The sequence below is a fragment of the Cornus florida genome, unplaced genomic scaffold (genome assembly GCF_030987335.1).
Source record: "Cornus florida cultivar Cherokee Brave unplaced genomic scaffold, ASM3098733v1 CherokeeBrave_3.0.0_Hap2_Chr03, whole genome shotgun sequence".
NCBI classification, from domain to species: domain Eukaryota; kingdom Viridiplantae; phylum Streptophyta; class Magnoliopsida; order Cornales; family Cornaceae; genus Cornus; species Cornus florida.
The window spans coordinates 82088615-82115194 of record NW_026775573.1 but is presented as its reverse complement, the minus strand read 5'-3'; the positions used below and the strand labels follow the sequence as shown (position 1 = coordinate 82115194).

The 26580-nt window shown below is 38.2% G+C and overlaps 1 protein-coding gene across 5 annotated transcripts in view; it reads right to left on the bottom strand.

The window, feature by feature from the left end:
* Positions 1-1468: 1468 nt before the first annotated feature.
* The window catches only part of LOC132300811 (histone-lysine N-methyltransferase ASHH1), an 87539-nt gene continuing 62427 nt past the window's right edge, over positions 1469-26580 (bottom strand). For all 5 annotated transcript variants that reach the window (XM_059798053.1, XM_059798055.1, XM_059798052.1 and 2 more), the window contains 3 exons: positions 17341-17375; positions 2730-3195; positions 1469-1990 (listed from right to left, as the gene is read on the bottom strand). In XM_059798053.1, coding sequence (XP_059654036.1) covers positions 1724-1990; positions 2730-3195; positions 17341-17375 — 768 coding nt within the window. In that variant the 3' untranslated portion in view covers positions 1469-1723. The remainder of the gene's footprint in view (positions 1991-2729; positions 3196-17340; positions 17376-26580) is intronic.

The following is a 26580-nucleotide window of genomic DNA, read 5'->3' as shown; positions in this document are numbered from 1 at the left end:
AGTCGGTACCTTGTCTACCGAAGTAGGGGCGGGAATGGTATACCAATTACAAACCCGTCTCGGAATAGGGGCAAAATTGGTAGAACATATTTTGTAACAAGGTGGAGTAGGGTTTAATCAAAACCACCCCAACTCCACCACATTGTCATCCCTAAAAGAAAGGATTTCACATTGCTTAAAGAGAGAGAGAGAGAGAGTTTCTAAAATGAAGTGAAAAAAAAAAAAAAAAAAAGGTGCGGAATTATAGATACATTAAAAAATGATTTAATTTTAATGTTACGCCACACAACCAGAGGTTATGCCACGCAAACGCTGCACGTGAGCTTGAAAAAGGTCCAAGTCTGTGACAATAAGCTCCCTTCATATTTATTTATATTAATCTATTTGTTCTTTTAATTTGAAACTCATACACCCACTTTACTTGGGAAAAAAATCCTCTCCAATTACTCTCTCAATGAACGTCCAATGAGCATCTAACAATGGTGACTAAAGCCACCTCCCCAACATAATTTTGTCATCGCCAAGTCAACGCCAAGTCAGCAAGTCAAGAAAAAAATTTATTTTTGTTTTACCAAATGTACAAATACTACTCTATACGTTATACTTTACACAATATATTATATAGAGTATATTATTATACAATCTAACTTTACCTTTTGACTGTAATTAAAATAAAATTAAAATGCAAAATAACTTCACTTTAAATTTTAAAACAATTCAATAAAAATTAAAATATATATATAGAACATGCTACTCAAACAAAATTATAAGGAAGAACAAATCATATGATTTATTAAGGTTAGTATACACCTACCTCAAAAATAGATCCCATTCAACTTTAATTTTTGCACCACAAACTAAATCTTACCCCCTTAACCTTAAATTTTAAAGAAAATGATTGAACCCAAAAAAAAAAAAAAAAAAAAAAAAAGAAAGCATTTTTTTTTTTTTTTTTCCCACCTCCCTCCTTATATATACACAGATATATGCCAAGGAAATCAAGCAAAATTAGCAAATATAATATATATATATACATCGTTTTTTTCTGTAATTCTTCTTCTAAATTGGGTCGTTTTCTGGATTCTTATTCTTTTTTAGAATTTTCGTACTTTCTTTTGCGAATGTTCAAATTTCAACCAAATAGGACCCATGAAGTGAAAGTCAATTCATTAAATAATAGATATGTTATATACGGAAGATGTATGTATATATTAGAAGTTTGGTAAATATAAATTTAACCCAACCGCCAAGTCAGTTTTTTTACCCCTTACTGGACCAATCGAGTAGAGAGTAGAAAGTAACTAGTGAGGATTTTTTTTCCCTTTTACTTTTCCAGAAATTGTGATGCTCCACCTTTTAGCAAAGGTGAGGAAATCCCACAAGATTACACAGCAAATAACAAATCTAAGTTCCAAACTCATCTGCATGGTCCTTCCTGTTAGATATTTGGATTCAGCACCACAAAAGCTCAATAAAGTTAACCTTCTTTATCAACAAAGGTAAAGAACACAGGAACAGTTCAATTTAGTTGCCTTAATCAATGATCAAGTTCAGTTATAGGAATTTAACAATTCTAGATACCACCATGTTCAAAATACCTTCAAAACAACTAAAATGCAAAACGAAAAGGGAGCAAGGTCGAAAGTAACATCCGCGATTATAAATCTGGGAAAAAAATAATAATAATAATAAAAAACATTCATGATTCATGATCACTAATTTGTCAATGCTTCACTTCATTTTCATTTTCATTGTCACCTTCTAAAGGTTTTGTTTCATCAGATGCTTTTTGAGGAGGGCAGACAAAATTCTTGACAATGGAAAAGTGAAGGTCGAAATCCGCTTTCAATTTATTGCAGCTGGCTTTTATCCATTTCTCCGCTACACTGGTAGGCACACTGTCTTGGCTATCTCTCTCATGTTCTTCAATAGCAGGACGTATTTCGTCGTATAAGGAATCAAGTTTGAAAGTGGCACCATTTTTCACTTCCTGCATAATGAATAAAATTTCATCAGTAGGAAAAAGGAAAGAAAAAAAATATATGAATCAATTAAAAGATGATCATAAAGCCAGAAACCAAAACCGAAGGGCTTCTTGCCCAATGGTCTAACCCCTCCTCCCTAAATGGGGAGGTTGAAGGTTCAAGTTCCACTAGGGACATGAATATTTGTGTGTGTTAGATTTAACTTTCAAAAAACAAAAAAATTAAATAAATGATAGCCAGAAATTTGGAATTCTTAGTGATGTTGGATGACTTGTGTATTATTGTTGTGAGAATGTTGATATTAATGAGATGAAAGTCATTTGCTTAGAATTGTTCTAAATTATTAAAGGATCTGGTTACAACAATGTATTTGCTGACTTAAAAATTAGGTTCTATATTCCTGCATCTGCTCATATGGTACCAAATACTCCTACAATACTCATATAGAAAGCACAAAGCGACAATGATAAACCAGTATTTTATGACAGGTATTCTTTTTCATGGAATACACAATAAGAAAATAAAAATTATAGACCAGAATTATTCCAACACTTGATTACTGACCCAAAGAAAAATTCCAATAACGTTCAGAATGGGAAAATAAAAATTAATTACACAGCAAAATGCATCATCAACAGCTTGAAAACTCGGGAAAAGGGAAGGGAGTAAGAAAAAGACAAAAAAAAAAAAAGAAAGAGAGTACAGTGTGTACAACATCGAAATTACAAGGAATGAATCTTGTACCTCATATTTCAGGACTTCCTCTTGTGTTTCCTTTGATTTAAATAGTTTAGCAACATGTTTTGCATCAAATTGCTTTCGGCCAACATGTTTTGACTTTTGTTTAGGCATATGCTGTGCTCTTTTCTTTGGGATGGAGCCTGTTCCAGGGTGATAATTCTGACCTGCACTATTGCTTTGCGGAAAGGACTTTTGAGAATCTTGTGAATACAATTTAGTCTCCTCATTTACTTCAGTTTTCACTGTATTTGCTGTCGCGTTTTCCACTGGGAATGAATAAAGTGGCTCAACGAGAGCAATGGACTCCAACTGATTTATAGATCCCACACTAACATCCACTATCAAGGAGTGATCATTTTTCCCAAAGGCTAAGAATTCAGGCTTTAAGGGGCTTGTAGTTTTGGGAAGCTTTGATGAAGTCTCATCTTCTTCTGCAGAATCATAGAGTGGGATTTTCTCTACTGTATATCTGCATTCAAATCAGCAGGTTGATATCCATAAAGGTAACAGAAATACACAGCTTGGAATTTAAATATAAATAATAATAATAATATAATTATCATAGGTAGGAAATATGTCAACAAATAGTTGATTAAGGCATTAAGTGGACGTAATAAACATAGTTCGCCTGACATAATCTAGAAACATGAAAATAAAAGATGAACATATTATGTTAACAGAAGTACCTTCTCGCATTGGTCTTCTGAAAAATTCTAAAGAAAAACAGCTGAAATTATTTTCTACATTTTATGATGACAGCATAAATTTTCATCTCTGTGATTGTCTCCAAGACAAGAAACAACAACGACCATGCATCTCACATCCAAGAATCTAATGTATCTCTTTAATCCAAGACCCATAATGGAATGTACTCATTTTCGTTGGTGTACCACAATCCAAATGCTTATATAATAATTTTTTCTGCCAAGTGATTAATTCTATTAACATGGTAAATCTGAATTTATAATATAACATGGGAGGACCTTCTACCATTTCCAGAATTCTTACAATGTCTCTCCTCGACACGTGCAAACACTTGAGCATTTGCACTATACTCCCTCTATTTTGCTAAGCAAAGAAGGAAAACAAACATACATTGCTGCTATATCCAAAACAACTAGTACTGACATATTTAAGTTGTGCCCTCTCAAATAGCATATGTAATGTTACCGATTTTTCCCTATTTTCTATTTTCGGGAATTTATTTGATTTTTCTAGATTATTTTTATCCTTGCCTCGTCTTGTGTGCCACGTGGGCCCCGAGGGGCGATTTGGTCATTTTTTTTAGTCGAGAGTTTTAGAAGTGTATTTTTAATCATTTTAAGTCAATTAGGAGTGACGGTATTATTTTTATAATTCTTCAGAGGTCGGGACGATTTCCGAACTCGGGAACTTCTCCCGGTTTTGTTATTTTAAGAAAGGGATATAATGGACTTTTCTCACATATATGTATTCATCTATATCTATATATTAGGAAGATATTTTATGGGACAAGGATGGCATTATAGAGGAAGGGCAAGGGCAAGGGCAAGGGCATGATAGTAACTTGACAAAAAGTTAGTAACCATAGGATCATGACAAGTGGCACAAGGCCACACAAGCAATTGCAAGACCAAGCCTACACCCATATTTTTTTCTTCATTTCCGGCCAAGCCTTCTCTCTCTCTAACCTTTCTCATTCTCTCTCTATATTCCTCTCTCCCATATCTCTAGTATTTATTCATGCTAGAAGAAGTTTTGGTTAAGCCGGAGTTAGCAAATTATAGATCGTTGCAAGGGCTACATTTTGGTACCGGTATTGCAAGCTTTTGGTGGGATTTGAGTTTAGAGCTTGGAACTTGGGTTGCTATCTTGAGGTAAGGGAGGTTTAAATTATGAGTCCTATGGTTTTAGTGAGCTTCTATGTATATTCTTACATGAAATCTTCTTGTTGTGTAGCATGATATGTGGTTTGTGGTGTTCAAGTATGATATGTGGTTGATTTATGTGGTTTAAAATGTAGCTAATGTGTTTTATGCTAATTGTGTATAACATGCTATTTTCTATGTTGGAATGTGGAAGTATAGTTTGTATGGTTGTCTTATGTTTTGTATATCATGAGCGAAATTTTTGATTTAAATTCATGAATGGTATTTTGATGAATAATGGCATAAACTTCATGTATATTTTTCATGGGGAAATTGGGTTTGTGAGATTGAACTCATGATGGGGAAATGAAGGATGAGAAGTGAATTGATGTTGTGGTGTAAGTTAGGTTGAGAAGTGAAATGGTGGTTGCGAAAGGTCTGATGAGGTTTGGGTTGGAAGGAAAGAGGAGGGCAATTGCATCTCATGTGTTGAAATGAATTATGAATTCATTGAATTTAATGTTTGATGTTATGGATGACATCCCCATGATCCCTTCTTCTTATTCTCCTCTTTTATGGTTGTGGTTCACGGGATTTTTAAGAATGTAATTTAAGCATTTTTTATTGAGCTGTTGAGCTCATCCTATTATCATTGAACATTTTTTCAGGAATGTGGAGACAAGTCGGTATATGATAGGCATCCATGGATATTGACGTAGCTAGGATTGTAATTCATTTTTATTAAGCTATGTAGCGTTGGCCATGGAGGCCTCATTCCTTAAGAATGTATTTCTTTTGTAAAGCATGGCCATGCACTGTAATTACAACACTTGATAATATTTGATGTAAACTTGAGATTTTGTAAAGGTTTAATGTTGAATAGCAAAAATGCAGTTATATTTTAAGAAATTATAGATGCCATCTAACTGTATGTTTTGCCGTGAGATTCGGGATTTAATTGTGTATCAGGTTTGGTATAGACCGGCTCACAATGAGCCTACCTCATCTGATGTCTTAGCTGCAGATAACAGCATTCCAAGGCCTGTCAGCCGGTTGACAGTGAAAAATTTTGGTATTCCAGTAGGTCGATACATTATGGATGTTGTTTCGGCCGGCTGATAAGCTTTGTCAGCCGACCGAACCCCCCTTGTCAGTCGGCCGACGTTAGATGTTCGGCCGGCCAACAGTCATTTTTCTGAAGTCCTGAGAGCATGAATTATTGAGGATCGTTTCAGCCGACCGACCCTGTAGGTCAGCCGGCTAACGAAGGGCCATCAGCCGGTGACTTCTCCAGCAGCTGGCTGATCTTATCCATGACCGGTACTTTGACTTCTTCTAAACTGTGTCTTAGAAAGACCTTGGGACCCTTGAATGATCTGTGTATTCCCAGCAAGTATAGAAAAGGACGGGGATTGCCCTTAGTTGACCTCGGGTTCGGGTAAGGACCCGGTTAAACGGTTCGGGCCCACGGGTTCGGGTCGTTACAACATAACCTTTTAAAATAGTTGACAATTCACAGGGTAATAGAACTAGCTTGCAATACCAGTTAATGTGGTTATGTGGATCCATCAAAGCTGCTACCAGAAATCATTCTACAATTGATGTGCCAAGACAATTCCAGTGAAAATGTAAAATCAAGTGTCTCCAATTTGCGAGATGATGAAGTTTTGGAATTAATTCTCCTATCTCAATATGTATTTTGAATTTATAAGGATATATATATTGGATATCCTTTTATAGAAATCCCTCAATCACTTCATCATTTTGGGAATGGTGTGTCTTCATCCTTCTCATGATCTCCTTACATCTAAAGAATATCCTTAAAACAAATCCTTTATTCACTAACATTTATCATTTCAGGATACTGGTTTGTCTTCAATTTATGAATTCTTTACAATCAGAATAGTTAAAAGAGTCTCTCTAAAATACGCAATTTTGAAGATTTTGAATACCCTAGGGTTTACGTGAGGTAGAAGATAGGTTTCCATTCATGGATGAGGGTTTGACCTCCTCCATGCAACCACCGGGTCATTTACTTCGATCAACATCTTCCCCACGTTCTTCATGGAGGAACCTGTTCGCAGATTCCCCTAATGGATCCTTTGTTAATCTTTCGTTCACTGAACAAAGCAGAAGAGATGAATTGATCAAGATTGCAGATGATGATGTGTAGAAGATATTGCACATTGGCAGCACTCTCTTGTTTGTTATGTCATGGATAAGAAACCCTACTATCCTTTCTTTCAATCTTTTGTGCGACGTAGATGGGGGAAAGATCTGAAGGTTGTCTCGTCTCACTCAAAGACGGCTTCTTCATAGATCGATTTGATAATGCTTAATAAATGGAGGGGATCCTGCAATGATTTCACACGTTTGAAGGTAGACCAATTGTTCTTGAAAACAAAGGAATAAAACGGCTAATCTAGATCATGATGTGTTAGAATTGATTCCATTGTGATTGAAGATTTATGGTCTGCCCATTCACTACTGCAACAAATGTGTTGTTTCAAAGATTTTTCCAAAATTTGGTAGTCCATTGTATATGGATGAAAAATCAGTTCGTGAACGTAACCAATTTGTACGAGTGATGGTGGAAGTCAATCGGAAACAACCTCTACCTGAGTTTCTCGCTATCAAGATTCATGATGAGGATTGTGAGGTTACATTTTCGTATGATTAGAATCCTCAAATCTGTTCTCTTTTTAACTGGATTGATCATCTTCCTAGCCCCAATGTCCGAAGAAGGTGCTTGATAAGCCCAAAGTAAAACCTATTGGGCAGTGGGTGGTTCAGGTTCCCGTTGTTGTTCAGAACAAATTTGATGCTCTTGGTTCTACAGATACAGAAATTGAGGGGACTGTTGAGATTGATCCATCTGATGAGAGGGCTCCCTCTACGAATGATGTTAATGTTCTGGCCACTATGGGAGACTCTGTTTCTCGGGAGGAGGTGCCTCCTGATTTGGTTCATAAGGAAGTACCAAGTGCTGAATCAAATTGTCGGAGTATGGAGCAATCTGGTAATCTTAGAAGGGGTGATAATGGAGGAGAAGGAACTCCTCCTGCTAGTCCTAATCATGGTGTTGCTGCTGGGAATAAGGTTGGTAAGGCTGTTTCTCCTCCTCCTAAAGATGAGGCTGCAGATAAAGATAAGAAGCAGAAGAAGAAGCTGGTGGTGCAAGGGACTAATAGGATCACTAGAAGTAAAACTGGGGCTGTTTCTCCTGATTCAATTTTCCAATGATTGGCTCTTGGAGTGTAGGTTAATGAGCCCAGGAGACAAAGGGAGGTGAGGAATACTCTCTCTCTTTCTTTGGTGTGTCAGTTGGAAACAAGGGGTAAGCAGTAGAGATTTTCAAAATTTTCTTCTTTTATTAGAATAAATTGGTGTTTCACTAATAAGTACTCATCTACTTAACTTATCAAAAAAATAAGTACTCATCGACTTATTTGGGTAAAATTTGGATTGGTTGGGATACATTTGTTTTTTAGGTGGATAGGATCTCTGAAGGAGAACAATTTTTGCTGCTTAAGGTGATGCATCTCCAGTCTCAGTCTCGTTTTTATTACTCCAGGATATGCAGCTAATCTTATTAATGATAGGTTGAAACTTTTGGAGTCATTTATTGATATTGCTGCTGGTATTGAAAACCCCTCGGTCACCTTGGGTGACTAGAACCATGTGAGATTCCATGATGAGAAGAGCTGGGGGTCTTAGAATCCCTCAGAAGCTGTTAGATCAATTTAATAGTATGGTGTCTAAAACTGATCTTCTTGATCTGCTAGTTATTAATGGTTCATGGACTTGGTGTAATAGGAAAGATTTTAATTCTAGAATCCAGTGTTATTAAAAGCCCAAGGCACTAGAGATCATTTGGAGCCTAGGTGCGAGGCACACAGTGAGGCGCGTGCCTGAGTGAAGTGAGGTGCACAATTGAAAATTTAAACTACCATAAAAACATTCATATCTCATGAGTCCTATTAATATTCTAAAAATTAATATCAAATATAAAAAAGTAAATCCATCAACTAAACAAGCATCCAACAACAATAAAACAAAGCACAAATTTGTTTTCTTGAAAGGCAAAGCAGAATTTGCATTTTTAATGGCAAAATAGAGCACAAAAAGAAATAAATCTGTTAACCAAAAAAAAAAAAAACTGTTAACAAGAAAAGAAAAGAAAAAAACAAAGCAAAAAAAACAAGACGCAGAGATAGAAGAAGCAAATGATGATAGAGAAGTAGAGAGAAGAGAGAGAAAGTGTTAAAGAAAAAAGGGGAAAAAACAGACCCCCCCCCCCCCCCCCCCACAACAACAAAAAAAAAAGACAGAGGGAGAAGAGAACTAAACGAAGAGAGAGATGTAAACAAAGATAAGGAGAGGAGAGAGAAGTAAAGCAGAAGAGAGAGGAGAGAGAAGTAAAGCAGAAGAGAGAGGAGAGAGAAGAAGAAAGAACTGATGTGGCTTCATCGTTCATCTTTGTTACTAGGGCAGCGTCGTTCGTCTCACGGTCTCACTCTTTCTCTGTTCGGTTGACAATTTTACTCTTAGGCATTCTAATATGTTTATTCTTTTGAACAAAAGTTTCTTCTCCCTTACGCTTGGGCTTTCTTATTTGTTTATTAAGTTGCCAAAAGTACCCTTTTGTGGTTTAAGAAATAGAATAATCATAGTTTTTTAAAACAAATTAGTCAAGTGCACCTGACAAAAAGGACGAAGCGCAGCCGAGGCGCGCGCCTAATAAACATTAGTGAGCCTGGGATGACAACAGGCACTAGACCTGCTCCTCAAGCCTAGGCACGCCTTTAACAACATTACTAGAATCCATGCTAAGTTGGACAAGATGATGGTGAATAGGTTGTGGATTAATGTTACAAGTGAGACTTGTCCCACATCAGATCCGAATGACAAATTGAATAGGTATATATAGGTTAGGTGTTAGCCCCACCTAATAGCTTAAGCTTTTGGGTTGAATCGCGAAGCACCCGCCCGTTACAATTGATATTAGAGTCAAAGTCAGTCCTTGATCCGGTGCCACGTCAAGCGCCCAGCCCAGATGCGTCCGGGTGAGCCTTCCCGGGTAGGCAGAGTGGCCCGACCGCAACAAGGGCGTTGCGAGTTCAGGCGGGGGAGAATGTTACAAGTGAGACTTGTCTCACATCGGGTCCAGATGGGAAATTGAATGAGTATAAATGGGTTGGGTGTTAGCCCCACCCAATAGCTTAAGCTTTTGGGTGGTATTGCAAAGCATACAATTAACCACTTTACTGCTTCTAAAGTTTGGCTATTCCCTCCAAATATGTCTGATCAATGTGCCATGATTGTTACTTTGGATTCTCAATTGTCTTCCTCTCCTAATCCTGTCAAGATGTTGAAAGAGTGGTGTCAACAAGAGGAGATTGTTACCCTACTGTGCAAAAATTGGAACCAGCTTCTTGGAACCCTATTCATGTGTTGCAGAAGAAATTAAGAAATGTTAAGCAAGCTACAAGGGCTGGAACAAGAACTATTTTGGTGATATTGGTGCTAAGGTGGTTGATTCTAGAAAGGATCTTTAACACATTCAAACTCAAACTTATGGCAAGACCCTATGAATGCAAATTGGGTAGATAAGGAAAATTAAGCTGAAGCAAATATGAACATGCTCTCTCTAATCAAGAGGTTTCTATGACTCAAAAATCTAGAACTCTTCGGCTCAAGGATAATGATAGGTGTACTAGCTTCTTTCACTGCAGAGTTATGCAGAACAGAAACTTCAATTCTCTCTCTCAACTCCAAGATGATTTTATTTGATAAATTTCAACTCCAAGATGATCAAGGAGTTTGGTCTTCAGATCCTGATTTGATTAGCAAATGGAATGTGGATTTTTATAAAAAGTTGTATTCCCAGAGGCAGTCTAATGTCAATTTTGGTTCCTTGTTGCAGCCTAAAATAACTCTTTCCCCTCCTGATGCTGAATCTCTTCATAGCCATGTACCAACAAGGGCGGTTAAGAAGGTAGTGATGAGTTTTCATCCTGATAAGTGTACTGGCTCAGATGAGGTCCCTGTAAGAATTTTTCAGCGATTTTGGAGTCTTATTGGCTCTGAAGTGACTCTTGCTGCTCAATACTTCTTTAAATTTTCCAAACTTCCTATTGGTATTTCTAGTTCCTTCATCACCATAATTCCAAAGAAGAATGATGCCTCTAGAGTTTCTGAATTTAGACCTATTGATGCAGGAGGGGTAGGGGTGATTCAAAATCGAAATCCAAAGAGAACAAGAAAGATAATGAGATAGAAGAGAAGAAGAATGAGGGGAAAGAAATCACAATAATATCTGAATTTTTCAATAATTCAATCATAAAAGTGTTGACTTTAAGATATAATCAAATCAAGAGTAAGTGATAAAGAAGAAGAAAAAGAGAAGAAAGCGGATGAGAGAAAAAGAGAGAGATGGGGGAAGAGAGAAAGAATGAAAGAATACTTTCATCCTTCCACCACATTCTATTTATAATAAAAAGTTTCAGAAATTAGAAAAGCCCCAATATTATATAAAATAATAGCAAATAAGCCCCTGACAACACTCCCATTCAAGTTGGTGCAAGTATATCTATCATGCCCAACTTGACTAACATATTTTGCAAGCAAGTCTTGCTCACACCCTTAGTCAAAACATCAGCAACCTGATCATGTGTGTTGACGTATGGACTACAAATCAGCCCAAGACGAAGCTTTTCCTTGATGAAGTGTCGATCGACTTCAATGTGCTTTGTCTTGTCATGTTGAAATGGACTGTGGGCAATGCTAATAGCAGTCTTGCTACCACAATACAACTTCATTGACTCACGAACAGGATAACTCAACTCACCCAACATCGTACATAGCCATAACAACTCACAAACTCCATGTGCCATAAATCTGAACTCAGCCTCTGCACTAGATCTAACAGACTGTTTCTTGCTTCGCTATGGAACAAGATTACCTCCAACAAATGTGCAATATCCTGAAGTAGATCGGCGATCTATCACAGCCCTGCCCAATCAGCGTCAGTATAGGCTTCAACACGCAAGTGGTCATGACTACCAAACAATAGCCCCTTACCAGGTGCACCCTTGAGGTAGCGAAGAACATGATGAGCTGCCTCAAGGTGAGGTGCACCTAAATCATGCATAAACTAACTAATCACACTAACAGCGTAGGCAATATCCGAGCATGTGAGAGATAAGTAAGTGAGTCTCCCAACCAATCGCTGAAATCTTCTCACATCATCTAATGGGTCTCCATCTACATCATTAAGCCTATGGTTCTGCTCAATGGGAATATCAATAGGTCTAGCTCCAAGCCTGCCTGTTTCAGCCAACAAATCTAACACATACTTTCGTTGAGAAATGAACACCCCTCTCTTCGATCTACACACCTCAATACCCAAAAAGTATCTCAATGATCCAAGGTCTTTAACCTCGAACTATGTCCCCAAGAATGACTTCATTCGACGAATCTCTTCTGGATCATTTTGCAGTGATAACAATATCATCAACATATACAATAAGGGCAGTGCTGCAACCCTGGTGCTTCTTGATGAAGAGAGTATGACCTGTCTGACTATGTGTGTACCCTACTCTTTTCATAGCAATGATGAACCTCTCAAACCAAGCACATGGCGACTGCTTTAACTTATACAAGGCTTTATGTAGCTTACACACTAAATTCTGACCATTAGCAATCTTAAACTCTGGTGGCATAGTCATATACATCTCTTCCTCCAAGTCACCACGAAGGAAAGCATTCTTTACATCCAGCTGATGTAAGGGCCAATTCAAATTAGCTGCCAAAGAAAGAAGAACACGTATAAAGTTCTTCTTAGCAGTCTCACTCTCTGCAGTATGTGCCATAGATAACCCCCCAAATGGACAAGGCCTTGACCTAGCAGGAGCTAGAGTAGGGTAACCGTGTAGATTCTAACATGTTTCCCTAGTGTTGCATGTACGCCCACAATGATCACACCTCAACTTGCTTTTGTCATCCTGCTTCCCTCTTTTTAGAGGATTGGGCTTATTCCATTGTTGTGTGACAAGAGCATACCTCTCAAACAATGGTACTTCTGGCTCAGGCTTAGTGTATACAGGTGCAGACATAGCCTTCACTCTACTCTCCTCGGTCTGGATATACGAAAACACATCTCTGACAGAAGTAGAGGCTGGATACCTGCCTAACACTTGTACGCTGGCATGCTCGTATCTCGAATGCAGACCACCCAAGAACTAATAGATTCGATTCCTTTCTACCATAGCATGAAATGCTTTAACATCAGTTGCACACACAGGTATGTAGTCTTGGTAGTGATCTAACTCTTCCCATTTACCACGTAAAGTGTGGTAATATGTAACAAGAGTTTGGCCTTCCTGCTTGAATCTTGAAATCTGTTGTTGGAGTTGATATAGTTTTGCAAAATTGCCAACCGAGGAATATGTTTCTTCTACAGCCGTCCATAGCCCTTTAGTTGTTTTCACAAACAGAAACCCTTTGCTAATCTGTGGCTGCATTGACTGCAACAACCACGTCATAACTAGTGCATTATTTGCACTCCACTCTTTGAATTCAAGATCGCTCTTAGAGGGATACATGACAGTCCATTCGATATGGTCAATATCCTATGACCAGTGATATGCATACGAGCAAATTGAGCCCACTCCATATAGTTCGTCTCATCCAACCTAATAGTCGTAATACAAAGGCATGAATGGTGATCACTACTACCTCCCAATACTGGAGTCAGATTAGGAGAAGACCCAGCTTCTTTTGAAGTCACCTTTGAGCCAGACATTTTATCAAACAGTTTCTGGGTATACAATCCTCAGAAACAAAAGCAACAACAAAATACATAAAGAACCACCTCTCTAACACACAAACTTCAACTAGAAATATTACTGTCTTCTGAGATACATAAAAAGCGACCACACAGTCACCACACAAACCCTAAAAAGCAACAAAGTAGACCATACTAGAATCGCGAACGACGAAGAAAAAGCTGTTGTTGCAGAACCTCGTGAGCACAAGAAAAAACACCAATCGAGACTGCAATAGATAAAAAAACAAGTCCAACAACGACATCATAACTAATGCATTATTTGCACTCCACTCTTTGAATTCAGGATCACTCTTGGACGGATACGTGACAATCCCTTCGATATGGTCGATCATCCTACGAGCAGTGATATGCATACGAGCAGAATGAGCCCACTCCATATAGTTCGTCTCATCCAACCTAACAGTCATAATACAAAGGCCTGGATGGTGATCACTACAACTCCTAATATTGGAGTCTGACTAGGAGAAGACCCAACTTCTTTTGAAGTCACCTCTGAGCCAGACATTTTATCAAACAGTTTCTGGGTATACAATCCTCAGAAACAAAAGCAACAACAAAATACGTAGAGAACCACCTCTCTAACACACAAACTTCAACTAGAAAGATTATCGTCTTCTGAGATGCATAAAATAGCAACCACGCAGTCACCACACAAACCCTAGAAAGCAACAAAGTAGACGATACCAAAATCGCAAACGACGAAGAAAAAGCCGATGTTACAGAACCACGCGAACACGTAAAAAAACACCAATCGAGACTGCAATAGATCGAAAACAAGGAAGAAAAAGGATAAAAGAAAAACACCAATCTAGATCCGCGGTACGTGCGGATGTGATTAACACTACTTCCTTGCAAACAAATCCTATCTTAGAATATGTTCAAAACCATTCACACCCACTAGGGTTTACACAAACTTGACCTAGGGTTTCAACTACACACCTAGAGCTTTACAAACCATGCTCTGATACCATGTTGACTTTAACATATAATCAAATCAAGAGTAAGTGATAAAGAAGAAGAAGAAGAGAAGAAAGCGGATGAGAGAAAAAGAGAGATGGGGAAAGAGAGAAAGAATGAAAGAATACTTTCATCCTTCCACCACATTCTATTTATAATAACAAGTTTCAGAAATTACACATAAACTTCAACATTATATAAGTAATAACAAATAAGCCCCCTGACAACAAAAATGTCCCTTAACAATGTGCTCAAACCCACATATAAATAGGCATCAAGAATACACTACTCAAACCTATTACCATAAATAAAACCCTAAAATACAATATTATGAAAATATCCTAAATTAAAATATTACTAAAATAATAATAATAATAACAAATAGAAAAAAATTTCTAATTCTATCTCTCTTTTCCACATCTGCAATAGTAAAAGCGGAACATGTGCACTCCAAGCTTTCAGACCATGCCCCATTCTCCATCACCTATTGCTTTGTGCAACCTCGTTTACACGATTATTGCTAAAATATTGGCAAATAGATAAGAGTACGGTGTTGAGTGATTTGGTGGGTTATGGAAAGAAAAAAAAATGCTTTTGTTAAGGGTAGGAAACTTCATGATGCCGTTATTCTTGCCCACAAACTTATTAGAAACTTAACTATCTGAATCACTCTTCTATGGCAATGAAGATAGACCTTAGTAAGGTCTATGACTCAGTGTCTTGGAATTTTTTGATGGTTGTTATGAAGAACTATGGGTTTGGTGACATTTGAATAGCTTTGGTTAAGGAGTGTGTGTGCTCTGTGAGGTACTCCACTCTAATTAATGGGGCTCCTGCTGATTTCTTTCAGCCTCAGACGGGTTTGAGGCAAGGGTGTCCTCTTTCTCCCTTACTTTTAACCTTGATTACAGAATATTTCTCTACCATGGTGGCTGCAGCAGTGAGGATGGTTCTGTTTTGCCTTATAAGGCTGCAATTAAGGCTAATTCAGATTTGTGCCAGATTTTCTTTGCTGATGACCTTCTAATGGTCTGTCAAGCCTCTCCTGCTGCTATGACTATCAAAAACATTCTTCTGGAGTTTGAAGCTGTTTCTGGTCTTGTAATTAAATTGGAGAAGATTCAACTGTTCTTCTCTAAGTCTGTGATAATAAGAAGATTAATTTTCTCTATTTTTCAGTGTGCAATTCTTCTTTTCCTGTCAAATATTTGGGACATCCCCTTGATTGTCATGGTTTGAAGAGTTCTACTTGTTGAAGTCTTTGGGACAAAATTGAGGCAAAACTTTCCGCTTGGCGCTCTCAATCCTTATCCACTGTAGGGAGAATTGAGTTACTTAAATCTGTCATCTCCCCTTTGTTGATGTTCTGTTGTTCCACTCTCAAGATTCCTGCTGCTATTAGGAATTCAGTTCCAGAGAATGTGTACAGATTTTTTATGGGGCAGTTCAGCACATAAAATGAAGCTTGCTATTCTCAGTTGGAATCAAGTGACCAAAACCAAGTGTGAGGGTGGTTTTGGAATTAGAAGGTTGCTTGATTTGGAGTGCACTGCCAATAGTAAATTGGTTTGGGATTTCTAAAATTCCAAAGATAAGTTGTGGTGGCATGGTTCAAGACCAGATATACTGCCAATGTGTCCTATTGGCTATCTGTTCCCTCTTTGTCCCAATCCATTCATTTGGAGGAATATGTTGGCTGTGAGGGATATCATGCAAGCTAATACTAGTTGTAGAATTGGTAATGGCCAATTAATTAAGTGGTTTGGTGACCCTCTGTTTCAAGGTAAGCTTTTAACTCAAGAGTTTTCTAATTGAAGTCAAATTGCATCTTCGTAGAGATGCTCCTTTGAGCTTCTTATGGTGAATGGTTCTTGGAATCTGAACTTGTTGGAGTCTGCTGCTCTGTTTCCATTGAAGGACTTCTTGCAGGGGTGTCAATATCACTCCTAGGCTTGATAGATGGATTTGGAATAATGGTGAATTTTCTTTCAAAACATGTTGGAATAAATGTAGAACTTCTTATATTTTGATGCCTTGGTGTTCTCTTTCCTGGAGGGGTCGACCTAGGTGTTCAGTTACCTCTTGCTTGGTGATGTTGGATAAAGTTCTTAATTTCTGTAATTTGCAGAGAAGAGGTTTCCAGTTGGCAGGTGTGTGTGAACCATGGCAGCGCTTGTGACGATGGAAACCATCTATTTCCTTCATGCCCTTGTGCTGATGTTGTGTGGTCTTGGTTTTGTAATCTGTTATAGTGGACTTGGCCTTCTTTTTCTAATCTGGATCAATTGGTGCACTGGTTTGTTTCCAATGTGAGGTCGAAAGTTCCTTTGATGGTGTTCTCTGCAGCTGTTTGGGGAATTTGGAAAGAGAGGAATGCTAGGCTGCAAGAGGGCCACTGAAGGTCTCCCTCGGATCTTGCTAGATCAGTTTGGTTTAATATTCTTGATGCAGCTTCGATTCCAGTCCAACCAATCACTCCATCTTGAGGGTTTAGCTAGGCCTTTTCTGTTTTGTTCTATTCCAATTGGAAATGGATGTTTCCTATTTCTTGGATGTTCTTGTAGTTGGAGGGTATGCCCTCCTGTTTTGAGCTGTAATGCTTTATCCTTCTTTTAATACAAAACCCAATTATGAAAGAAAAAAAAAGGTTTGTCTGCAATTTCCTTCTGCTCGCTTGTGTTTTGAATTGTGGAAAGAATGATTGAATTCATCTCCAAACGAAGATGAACTTGTTCTATATGCAGTAGTAGTAGTAGTAGAATGATGAACTTGTTATAGTAGACTAGTACTAATATAAAATGTAGTAGAATGAATAATGAATTAATCTCCAAACTGAGATGAACGTAATATAGGTGAATACAAACATTGTTAAGCAAGAATGACCAAAAGCTGAAGTCGCATAAAATTTTATAGCAAAATAAATGTATAACGTTATAGCAATATAAGAACAAACAATTACCTGTCATCGCCGTCTTCCCATACATGGTTATGCTCCTGTTTAAAGTAGTAGCATAACATTAGGAGAGAGGAGAAAGAATGGGTTCATACTTAATAATAATATATAAAAAATTACCATATCTATAAGTAGGGAGAAGGATGAACCTAAAAAATAATGGAGAACATGAAAGCAATTTGCCTTTTAGACAAGAAAGGCACATCAATCTGATTAAAGCCAAAAAAACAAAAACAAAAAAAGTAGCAAATTTAAAGTTTCTAAAGATCAAATTGATTGCTCAGGGCCCGTGATCTAGAACTGGGAGGGATTCATGCACGCAACAAACACATAAAAGAAATAAATAAATAAAAATGGACATAGATTTTTTATGTGGAAATCCAAATGGAACCCATGGGACCTAGTACATATTGTGAGATAGAAGGATTACAAACTAGGTTACAGTTTCCCAAAACCCAAGAAACCCCTAGTTACGTCTTTGACACAGATCAATCCACTGAACTCTTCTTGACTCTCCAAGCACACAATCCGCTTATCAACAAACTTTGCTCCTAACGAATCTGCTTCTCCACCAGTAATCCCATCTCATCCACTAGTCATCCAGTTCAATCTCTGAGCTATGGATTGAATATTGTGTTGAACTTGTCAGATGTAATAGTCAACACACAATGAAGAACATTCACCAATTCTAAGAACGATAAAAATATGATGCAAATCTAAAACTCACAATTAAGCTCTTTGTATTTTAGATATAGAAGTTGTGTTGTATTTTGCCGTAGCATGGTATACTTATTGGAAAAATAGAAGTGCAGAAAGAATAGGGTTGGTATTTAATTCAAAAAGGAAACTGAATATCCTTAGGGTTAGATTGACCAAAGAGTTAGTCGATAGATCGATGCAACTCTAGTGGCTCTTGATTGATAGCTTGATCGATCGAAATCAACTGCAATGTTAAAACGGGGAAAACTTCAGAAAAGGAAATTTCCAAAGACACTTTTATGCATATTTCAGAAGATTTAGGGAACCACATCAAATCAAAATTCAAATTCCCTCTTCAATCATGAGTAAGAGAAGCAAGACATTGATAAGCTATGTCCAACGTAGGTTTTGGAAAAAACACATCCATAGCATAATTGCATACTAAGAAGCTTGGAAACAGTAGAAATATAAAAAGAAGACAAAGAAGAGAATTGCGTAAATGCTTGAATTATTTTAATTACTCATTCACAGCTCTAATATTTATAGATAAAATGAGCACATGCTCATATTATAAGAAAGGAAACTAAATCAAATCTAAATCAAATCACAACTTATTCTAAAGCATATTCTATGGCATATTCTATAGCATAGTCAAATCTCTCCTATTATGGTAAGTCATTCCATAAATAGTGGCTATCATATATGCTAACATATACATAGTCAAATCTCTGCTATTATGGTAAGTCATGCCATAAATCGTGGTATCATATATGCTAACACTCCCTCTCAAGTTGGTGCGTGGATATCTGAAACGTCCAACTTAGACAATACATTCTCAAACACAATCTTGCTGATGCCCTTTGTAAGAATGTCTGCAAGCTGTTGAAAGCTTGTGACAAATGGAGTGCAAATTTGGCCAGAGATGATCTTCTCTCGAATGAAGTGACAGTCCACCTCTATATGCTTAGTCCTGTCATGTTGAACGGGATTTGCTGCTATCCTAATGGTAGACTTGTTGTCGCAGTAAAGTGAGAATGGAAGCGACACTGGAAGGCACAAGTCTGTCATCAAGGTTTTCAGCCATAGCAACTCACCTACCCCAAGAGCCATAGCCCTATACTCTGCCTCTACACTAGATCGAGAGATAACATCCTACTTCTTACTGCGCCTAGTAACCAAGTTACCACCAATAGTAGTACAATAACCCAAAGTTGACCTCCTATCTGAAATTGATCTTGCATAATCAGCATCTGTCCATGCCTCAACATGTAAGTGACCATGATTGGCAAACAAAATACCACGGCCTGGACACCCTTTTAAGTAGCGAAGGATCCGAATAGCTGCATCATGGTGAGGGGTACGAGGAGAGTGCATGAATTGACTCACGACACTCACGGCATAAGCAATGTAAGGTCGATTCATGGATAAATAGATGAGCTTTCCCACAAGTCGTTGATACTGACCGATGATTCTGCTCAATCAGAGTATCAGCAGGACGAGCGCCAAGCTGACCAGAAGCAAAAATCAAGTCAAGAACATACTTGCATTGAGAGATGAAAATGTCAATCTTGGAGCGAGCCACCTCAATGCCCAAGAAGTACCGTAGGGGACCAAGATCCTTAATCTCAAACTAACGGCCAAGATAGCTCTGAACCTCATCAATTCCGGTAGTATCATCGCCTGTAAGAACAATATCATCGACATACACAATGAGAGTAACTGTCTTACCGCCTGAATGACGTAAAAACAAGATATGATCAGCTGCACTTTTATGGAAACCAAACTTGAGCATAGCAGTGCCAAAGCGATCAAACCAAGCTTGAGGAGACTACTTGAGGCCATACAGAGAACGACGAAGACGACATACCATACCAGAATGAGCAGGAGAACGAAAGCCCAGAGGAGGAACCATATACACCTCCTTCTGCAAATCACCACTGAGAAAGGCATTCTTGGCATCTAACTGAAATATAGGCCAAGATCGAATTGCAGCAACGAAAAATAATACACGGATGGTATTCATCTTGGCAATAGGGGCAAAAGTCTCTTGATAATCTATGCCATAAGTCTGACCATAACCCTTGGCAACCAATCAAGCCTTGTAACGAGCAACTGACCCATCTGGATTATACTTAATTGTAAACACCCAACGACAACCCACAACCTTTCGTCCAATAGGAAGCGGAACCATGTCCCAAGTCTGATTTTTCTCAAGTGCTTGTAGTTCTTCTGTCATAGCATCACGCCATTGAGGTTGTGCTAGTGCATCTACGACACTAGAAAGAAGAAGAACCGAGGCAACATAAACAAGAAAACTCCGATAGGAGGGTGAGATAGCATAATCAGAAACAAAATTAGAAATAGGGTATGCACAAGAATGTTTACCCTTCCGAAGAGCAATGGGGCGATCATCAAGCGAAACAATAACTCGAGAAGGCAGAGCTGCTGCCGAAGGAATAGGGCAGTCGATCATGGGAGTAAAAGCTTGTACCTGTTGTCTCCGACTATCAACCTGTGAAAAAGGAACATTCCCCCTACTGGAGGGGTATCACGAGGAGGAATCATAGAAGAAGAAACATGTAAAGGTAGAGGAGTTGAAGACGGAAGAAGGTGATCATCTATTATATTCAATGGGAACCATTCACTTTGAGAACCAACTGAACCACTATAGTATGGTGTATGCTCAAAGAAAGAAACATCCATGGATATAAATTGCCGACGATTGGGAGGATTGTAACACCTATAACCTTTTTGAGAGTGAGAATAGCCCAAAAACACACACTTCAAGGCCTTGGGGTCAAGCTTTGTACAAGTTTACCCCAATTGCTGAACAAAGCACACACACCCGAAGACTCGCGGAGGAATCAAAAAAGAGATGAATTGGGATGTAAGATTGAGAGTGGGGCTGCAAAGTTAAGAATCCTAGAAGGAGTCCTATTAATGATGTAAACAGATGTAAGAACTGCGTCTCCCCAAAATGACTGGGGAACATTCATGCCAATGCAGATTGCTTTGGCTAAGTCAAGGATGTGGAGATTCTTTCTCTCAGAACGACCATTCTATTGAGGAGTTTAAACATTAGCCATCTGATGCTCAATCCGAAATTATGTACATAACCATTGTACCTCCCCATAAGTGCACTCTGTACCCTAGTTAGATCTAAATTTTTTAATGGTACGACCATATTGAGTCTGAATCATTGCCATAAAATTTTTAAAAATGGTGTATACCTTATTTTTGGTTTTCATAAGATAAACCCAAGGAACACGAGTATGATCATCAATGAACAACACGAAATATCAAAATCCAAGGCTAGAAGTAAATGGGCAAGGACCCCACACATCTGAATGAACGAGATCAAAAGGTGTTAAAGCAGATTTATAACTACTAACAGGATAATTGGAACGAACATGTTTAGCCATATGACATGTCTTACAGGATAAATCTGACACTGCCACGTTACAAAATAAGTAAGGAAATAAATGTTTCAAATAACCGAAAGAAATATGTCCTAAACGCATGTGGCAACGCATAAGCTGGGCTTTATTAGATGAAACAATATTAGAAAATGAAGCTGAATGTGCTTGAGGTGACAAAGGAGCATCCAACAAGTATAAACCGTCCACTTCACGCCCACTGCCAATCGTCCGTTTCGACACCAGATCCTGAAAAATACAATGAGGGAAAGAACGTTACAATACAATTTAATTGTTTGGTAACGCTACTAACAGAAATAAGATTTGTAGTCAACTTTGGAACATGAAGTGTATCTGACAAAGTTAATGAAGAAGTAACTAATATGTGACCCTTCCCAGCAATGGAAGATGGAGAGCAATCCGCAAGGTGGACCTTGCGCTGGCCAGAGCAGATACTATAAGATTGGAAGAGTGAGGACATAACAGTCATATTGTCTGAAGCACAAGAATCAATGATCCATGGTGTTGAAGTTGTAAATACGCTATGTGCAGACGTAATAGTACCTGAGTGGGCATAAGTGGAGGTTGGTTGAGATAATGCCTCCATTTGGTTGAAGAATTGCTTGAACTTGTCCACATCAGGTTGAGTCAAGGTAACTGTGGCAGAAGATGTAGAGGCAGGGTTGTCAGGGGTTGACAACAAGACTAGTTGTGTAACAGAATGTGCAGAGGATCGAGGCTGTTGTTTCTGTTGCGGTGGGCATCCATGTAGAGCATAACAATGAGATTTGATGTGACCAATTTTTCCTCAATGGTCACACCGTCCGCGTTGTCGTCCCAGAGGAGGATCGGTGGTAGTGCTCTGAACTGACTAGGATGGTGAAGTTCCTGAAAGGTTGGGAACCCGAACTGCCATAGTAGAATGATCAACAAAAGCAACACCTAATGGATGAGTCCGGCTGCTCTCATCTGAAAACACATAGGAGTATGCATCCTCAAGAGTAGGGAATGAAGATAAGCCCAATAAATGAACACGAGCATACTCAAACTCATCGTTCAACCCGGCAAGAAACTGAAACACTCGATTCTTCTCCACAATTCCTGCATATAAAACTGAATCATCTGGATCCTTCCAAGAGTGGAAGGAATCATAATATGACATCTCCTCCCAAATAGAACAAAGCTTGGCGATGTAACCTGAAATTGTTACGTCACCTTGAGCAATCCTGGTGATATCTCGCCCCAACTGGAAAATTTGTGCATTATTCTGCCTCTGAGAATAAATGCGTTGAATTGAATCCCAAATCTGCTTAGCAGTCTTCATAAACATATAGCCAACAACTATGTTTGGTTGCATCGAATTGACTAGCCAAGACATAACTATAGCGTTATCTGCAAACCACTATGGATATGCCCTCTCTGACTTAGCTAGCTCTTTCTCAGAACCAGTAATATAGCCAATCTTGCCTTTGCCACCAATGAACATCTTGGCAGACTATACCCAAATCAAATAGTTGGAACCATCTAACTTCACTGTAGTGATTTGAAGTCCCGGATTTTCTGATGAGTTGGTGGGAAAAATGACACCACCACCCACATAACTTGAGCCAAGAGAATTAATAGTCGAAGACCTGAATCTGCCATAATCTGTCACACGACAATAAAAAACTCCAAAAACACTACAAATTCTGTTAATAAATCAAAGGGTCTCCTCAGACCATAAACAATAACAATGTCTCCTCAGACCATTTCCAAAAAATCCAAATACATACATTTTTTAAGGAGCGCTACCAGCTTACATCTAGCCAGACAACCTCTTTCTTAAAATTTGGAACCTCTTAGTAGACTAATTTTTTTTTTTATCCAACCCCTTCTAGGTGTTGGAAACCAACTATCCCAATTTACCCAACCCTAGAAGAGTAAAAAAGAAATTGTAATAGCAACACAAAAAAACATGTGGAGGCAACGTCACACGATGTCACAAACAGCCTAAGGTAGCTGTCGCACAAGTAGCAAGGCTGCTGAAAGGTGTGAATTATTTTAATTACTCATTCACAGCTCTAGTATTTATAGATAAAATGAGCACATGCTCATATTACAAAAAAAGAAACTAAATCAAATCTAAATCAAATCACAACTTATTCTGAAGCATATTCTATGGCATATTCCATAGCATAGTCAAATCTCTCCTACTATGGTAAGTCATTCCATAAATAGTGGCTATCATATATGCTAACATATTCATAGTCAAATCTCTGCTATTATGGTAAGTCATACCATAAATCGTGGTATCATATATGCTAACAGATATGAACACGGGACATGGATACGGTACGACACATATATGCCAACACGTCAAGTTCTAAAAAAGTAGGACACATATACAGTGTGAAGACGCTAATATAAATATTAATTTTCATTTATATAGATATTGAATAAGATAATTGTAGAGCTTTTCAAATATAGAAAAAGAATGTTTCAGAATATAATTCAATATGCTTGATGGTACGTTTGTTGAATGCGATGTATACTAAGGTATCCATGGTGGATAGGAATTCGTATTAGCTTTGGCTTGCAGGCTTGGGTTATTGGCAGGATTGCCGGAGGTTTCTAAATAATAAACTATTCGACTTGAAATCAAAAAGTGTAAGCAGATATGATAGCCACGATTTATAGAATGACTTACAGAGATTTGATTATGCTATAGAATATGCCATAGGATATGCTATATAATATGCCATAGAATATGTTGTGATTTAATTTAGATTTGATTTACTTTCATTTCTTGTAATATGAGCATGTGCTCTCTTTTTATCTATAAATGCTAGAACTGTGAATAAGTGATTTATTTCATTCAAGCCTTTACACAATTATCACATTTTTCTTCTTTTTATATTTCTACTTGGTATCAGAGCCAGGCCAGGGTTGCAGAGCATAAAAACCACCAACTAATGTCAGTTGTTCAATGTCTTTTAAGTGGTATGAATGTGCCAAAGTTATTTTGGCACATGGCGGTTCTTACAGCTACTTTTCTCATTAATCGTACCCCTAGTAGAGTCGTAAATGGTAAGGCCCCCTTACAAGTGCTGCAGCCTGATATTACTCTTTTTTTCCATCATGCCTCGGGTGTTTGGATGTACATGTTTTGTTCAGAATCGTAGCCCTTCTTGTACTAAACTTGATGACAAGGCCATTAAATGTATCTTTTTTAGGATACTCTTCGACGTCAAAAAGGTTACCGGTGTTATGATCCAGCACACAAACACATCTATCACTCTCTTGATGTCACCTTTCATGAGCATTCCCCTTTTTATGGTTCTAATACTATCTTGCAAGAAACTTCTACTCTTGATCAAGCTTCTCATTTTGATCATCCTGTTCGTATTTTCCAAGAAGAGCCTTCTCTTGTTGTTTCCTCACCCCTTTTGCAGGTCTATTCACGCCGCCCTCGTGCTCCGCCTCAACTACGTTCATCCTCCTCAGACTCAGGTTCAGGTACATCTCTCTCCCCTTTACATTGCCCTAACCCTATTCCTGTTCCCGAGTCTCGGTATCGAACTCGGGACCGCAAACCCCCTGCTAGATTTGGATTCCCTTGTAGTACTGATCATCTTTTTTCGCAGTATATCTCTTATGATGGTCTTTCAGGGTCTTGCCGAGCCTTTCTAGGCAAACTTGATTCCATTTCCATTCCCAGAACGTTGTTTGAGGCTCTCCGGAATCCCAATTGGATGTCTACTATGAAGGTAGAAATGGATGCTTTGCAGCATAATGAAACATGGAAGCTTGTATCTCTCCCTCCTGGTGAAAAGACTGTTGGTTGTGTGAAATTGTGTGTATGATAGAGATAGAGATAGAGATAGAGAGAGAGAGAGATTGAGAAAGAATATCATTAGAGGCGCAGCCCTCTATTCATTATATCTTCACCCTAAAAACATAAGAGGGTATTTATACAATACAAGAAAGTCCTATTTACATTATGGCCACAAACCCTATCTCTAATTACAATAGGACCCCAGCATAAATACATATGTACATGTAAGTGTTCTAACACTCCCCCTCAAGCTGGAGAATATATATCATATAATCCCAGCTTTGAATAAATCGTTTTTAACTGATTATGACCAAGAGCCTTAGTAAACATATCAGCTTATTGATCTTCAGACTTCATCACGAATGGAGTAGAAATGTTCCCACTCAATATTTTCTCTCGAGTGAAGTGACAATCAACTTCAATATGCTTGGTTCTTTCATGAAATACCGGATTGGAAGCAATGTGAATAGCTGCTTGGTTATCACAAAATAATGGAATAGGAGTCTTGACTATTAACCCAAGTTCTTCAAGAAAATGTTGTATCCATATTAACTCACTAGAGGTTTGGGCCATCGCCCTGTACTCTGCTTCAGCACTAGACCGTGCTACATCTGTTTGCTTTTTACTTTTCTATGTAACCAAATTTCCACCAAGTGTACAATAGCCTGTAGTAGATCTCCTATCTGAGGGAGAACTAGCCCAGTCAGCATCTATGAAACCTGTCACATTGAGATGACCATTAGATTTATATAGTAATCCAAAACCTGGAGCTTGCTTGAGATATCGAATAATTCGAAGAACAGCATTCCAATGTGGTACTCTAGGAACACTCATGAACTGACTTACAACACTAACTGCATATGAAATATCAAATCGAGTGATAGTGAGATAAATCAATTTCCCAACCAGACGTCGATATCTGCCATGGTCGTCAAATAAATCACCCTCATCAGGTAATAATTTTATATTTGGGTCCATAGGAGAATCAGCAGGGCGACTACCTATCATACCTGTTTCTTTTAACAAGTCCAATGCATATTTCCTTTAAGATAGACTTATACCTTCCTTGGATCTAGCAACCTCAATACCCAAGAAATATTTGAGTTTACCTAGATCCTTCGTATGAAACCGATTTTGCAAGAACAATTTTAACTTTGCAATGCCGTCAGAATTATCACCTGTTATAACAATATCATCTACATATACCACAAGAAATATAAAGCCAGTTTTAGTATGCTGGTGAAATACCGAATGATCTGTCTGGCATCTGTTAAGGCCAAAGGAAAGTGCCGCCTCGGAGAATTTTCCAAACCAAGC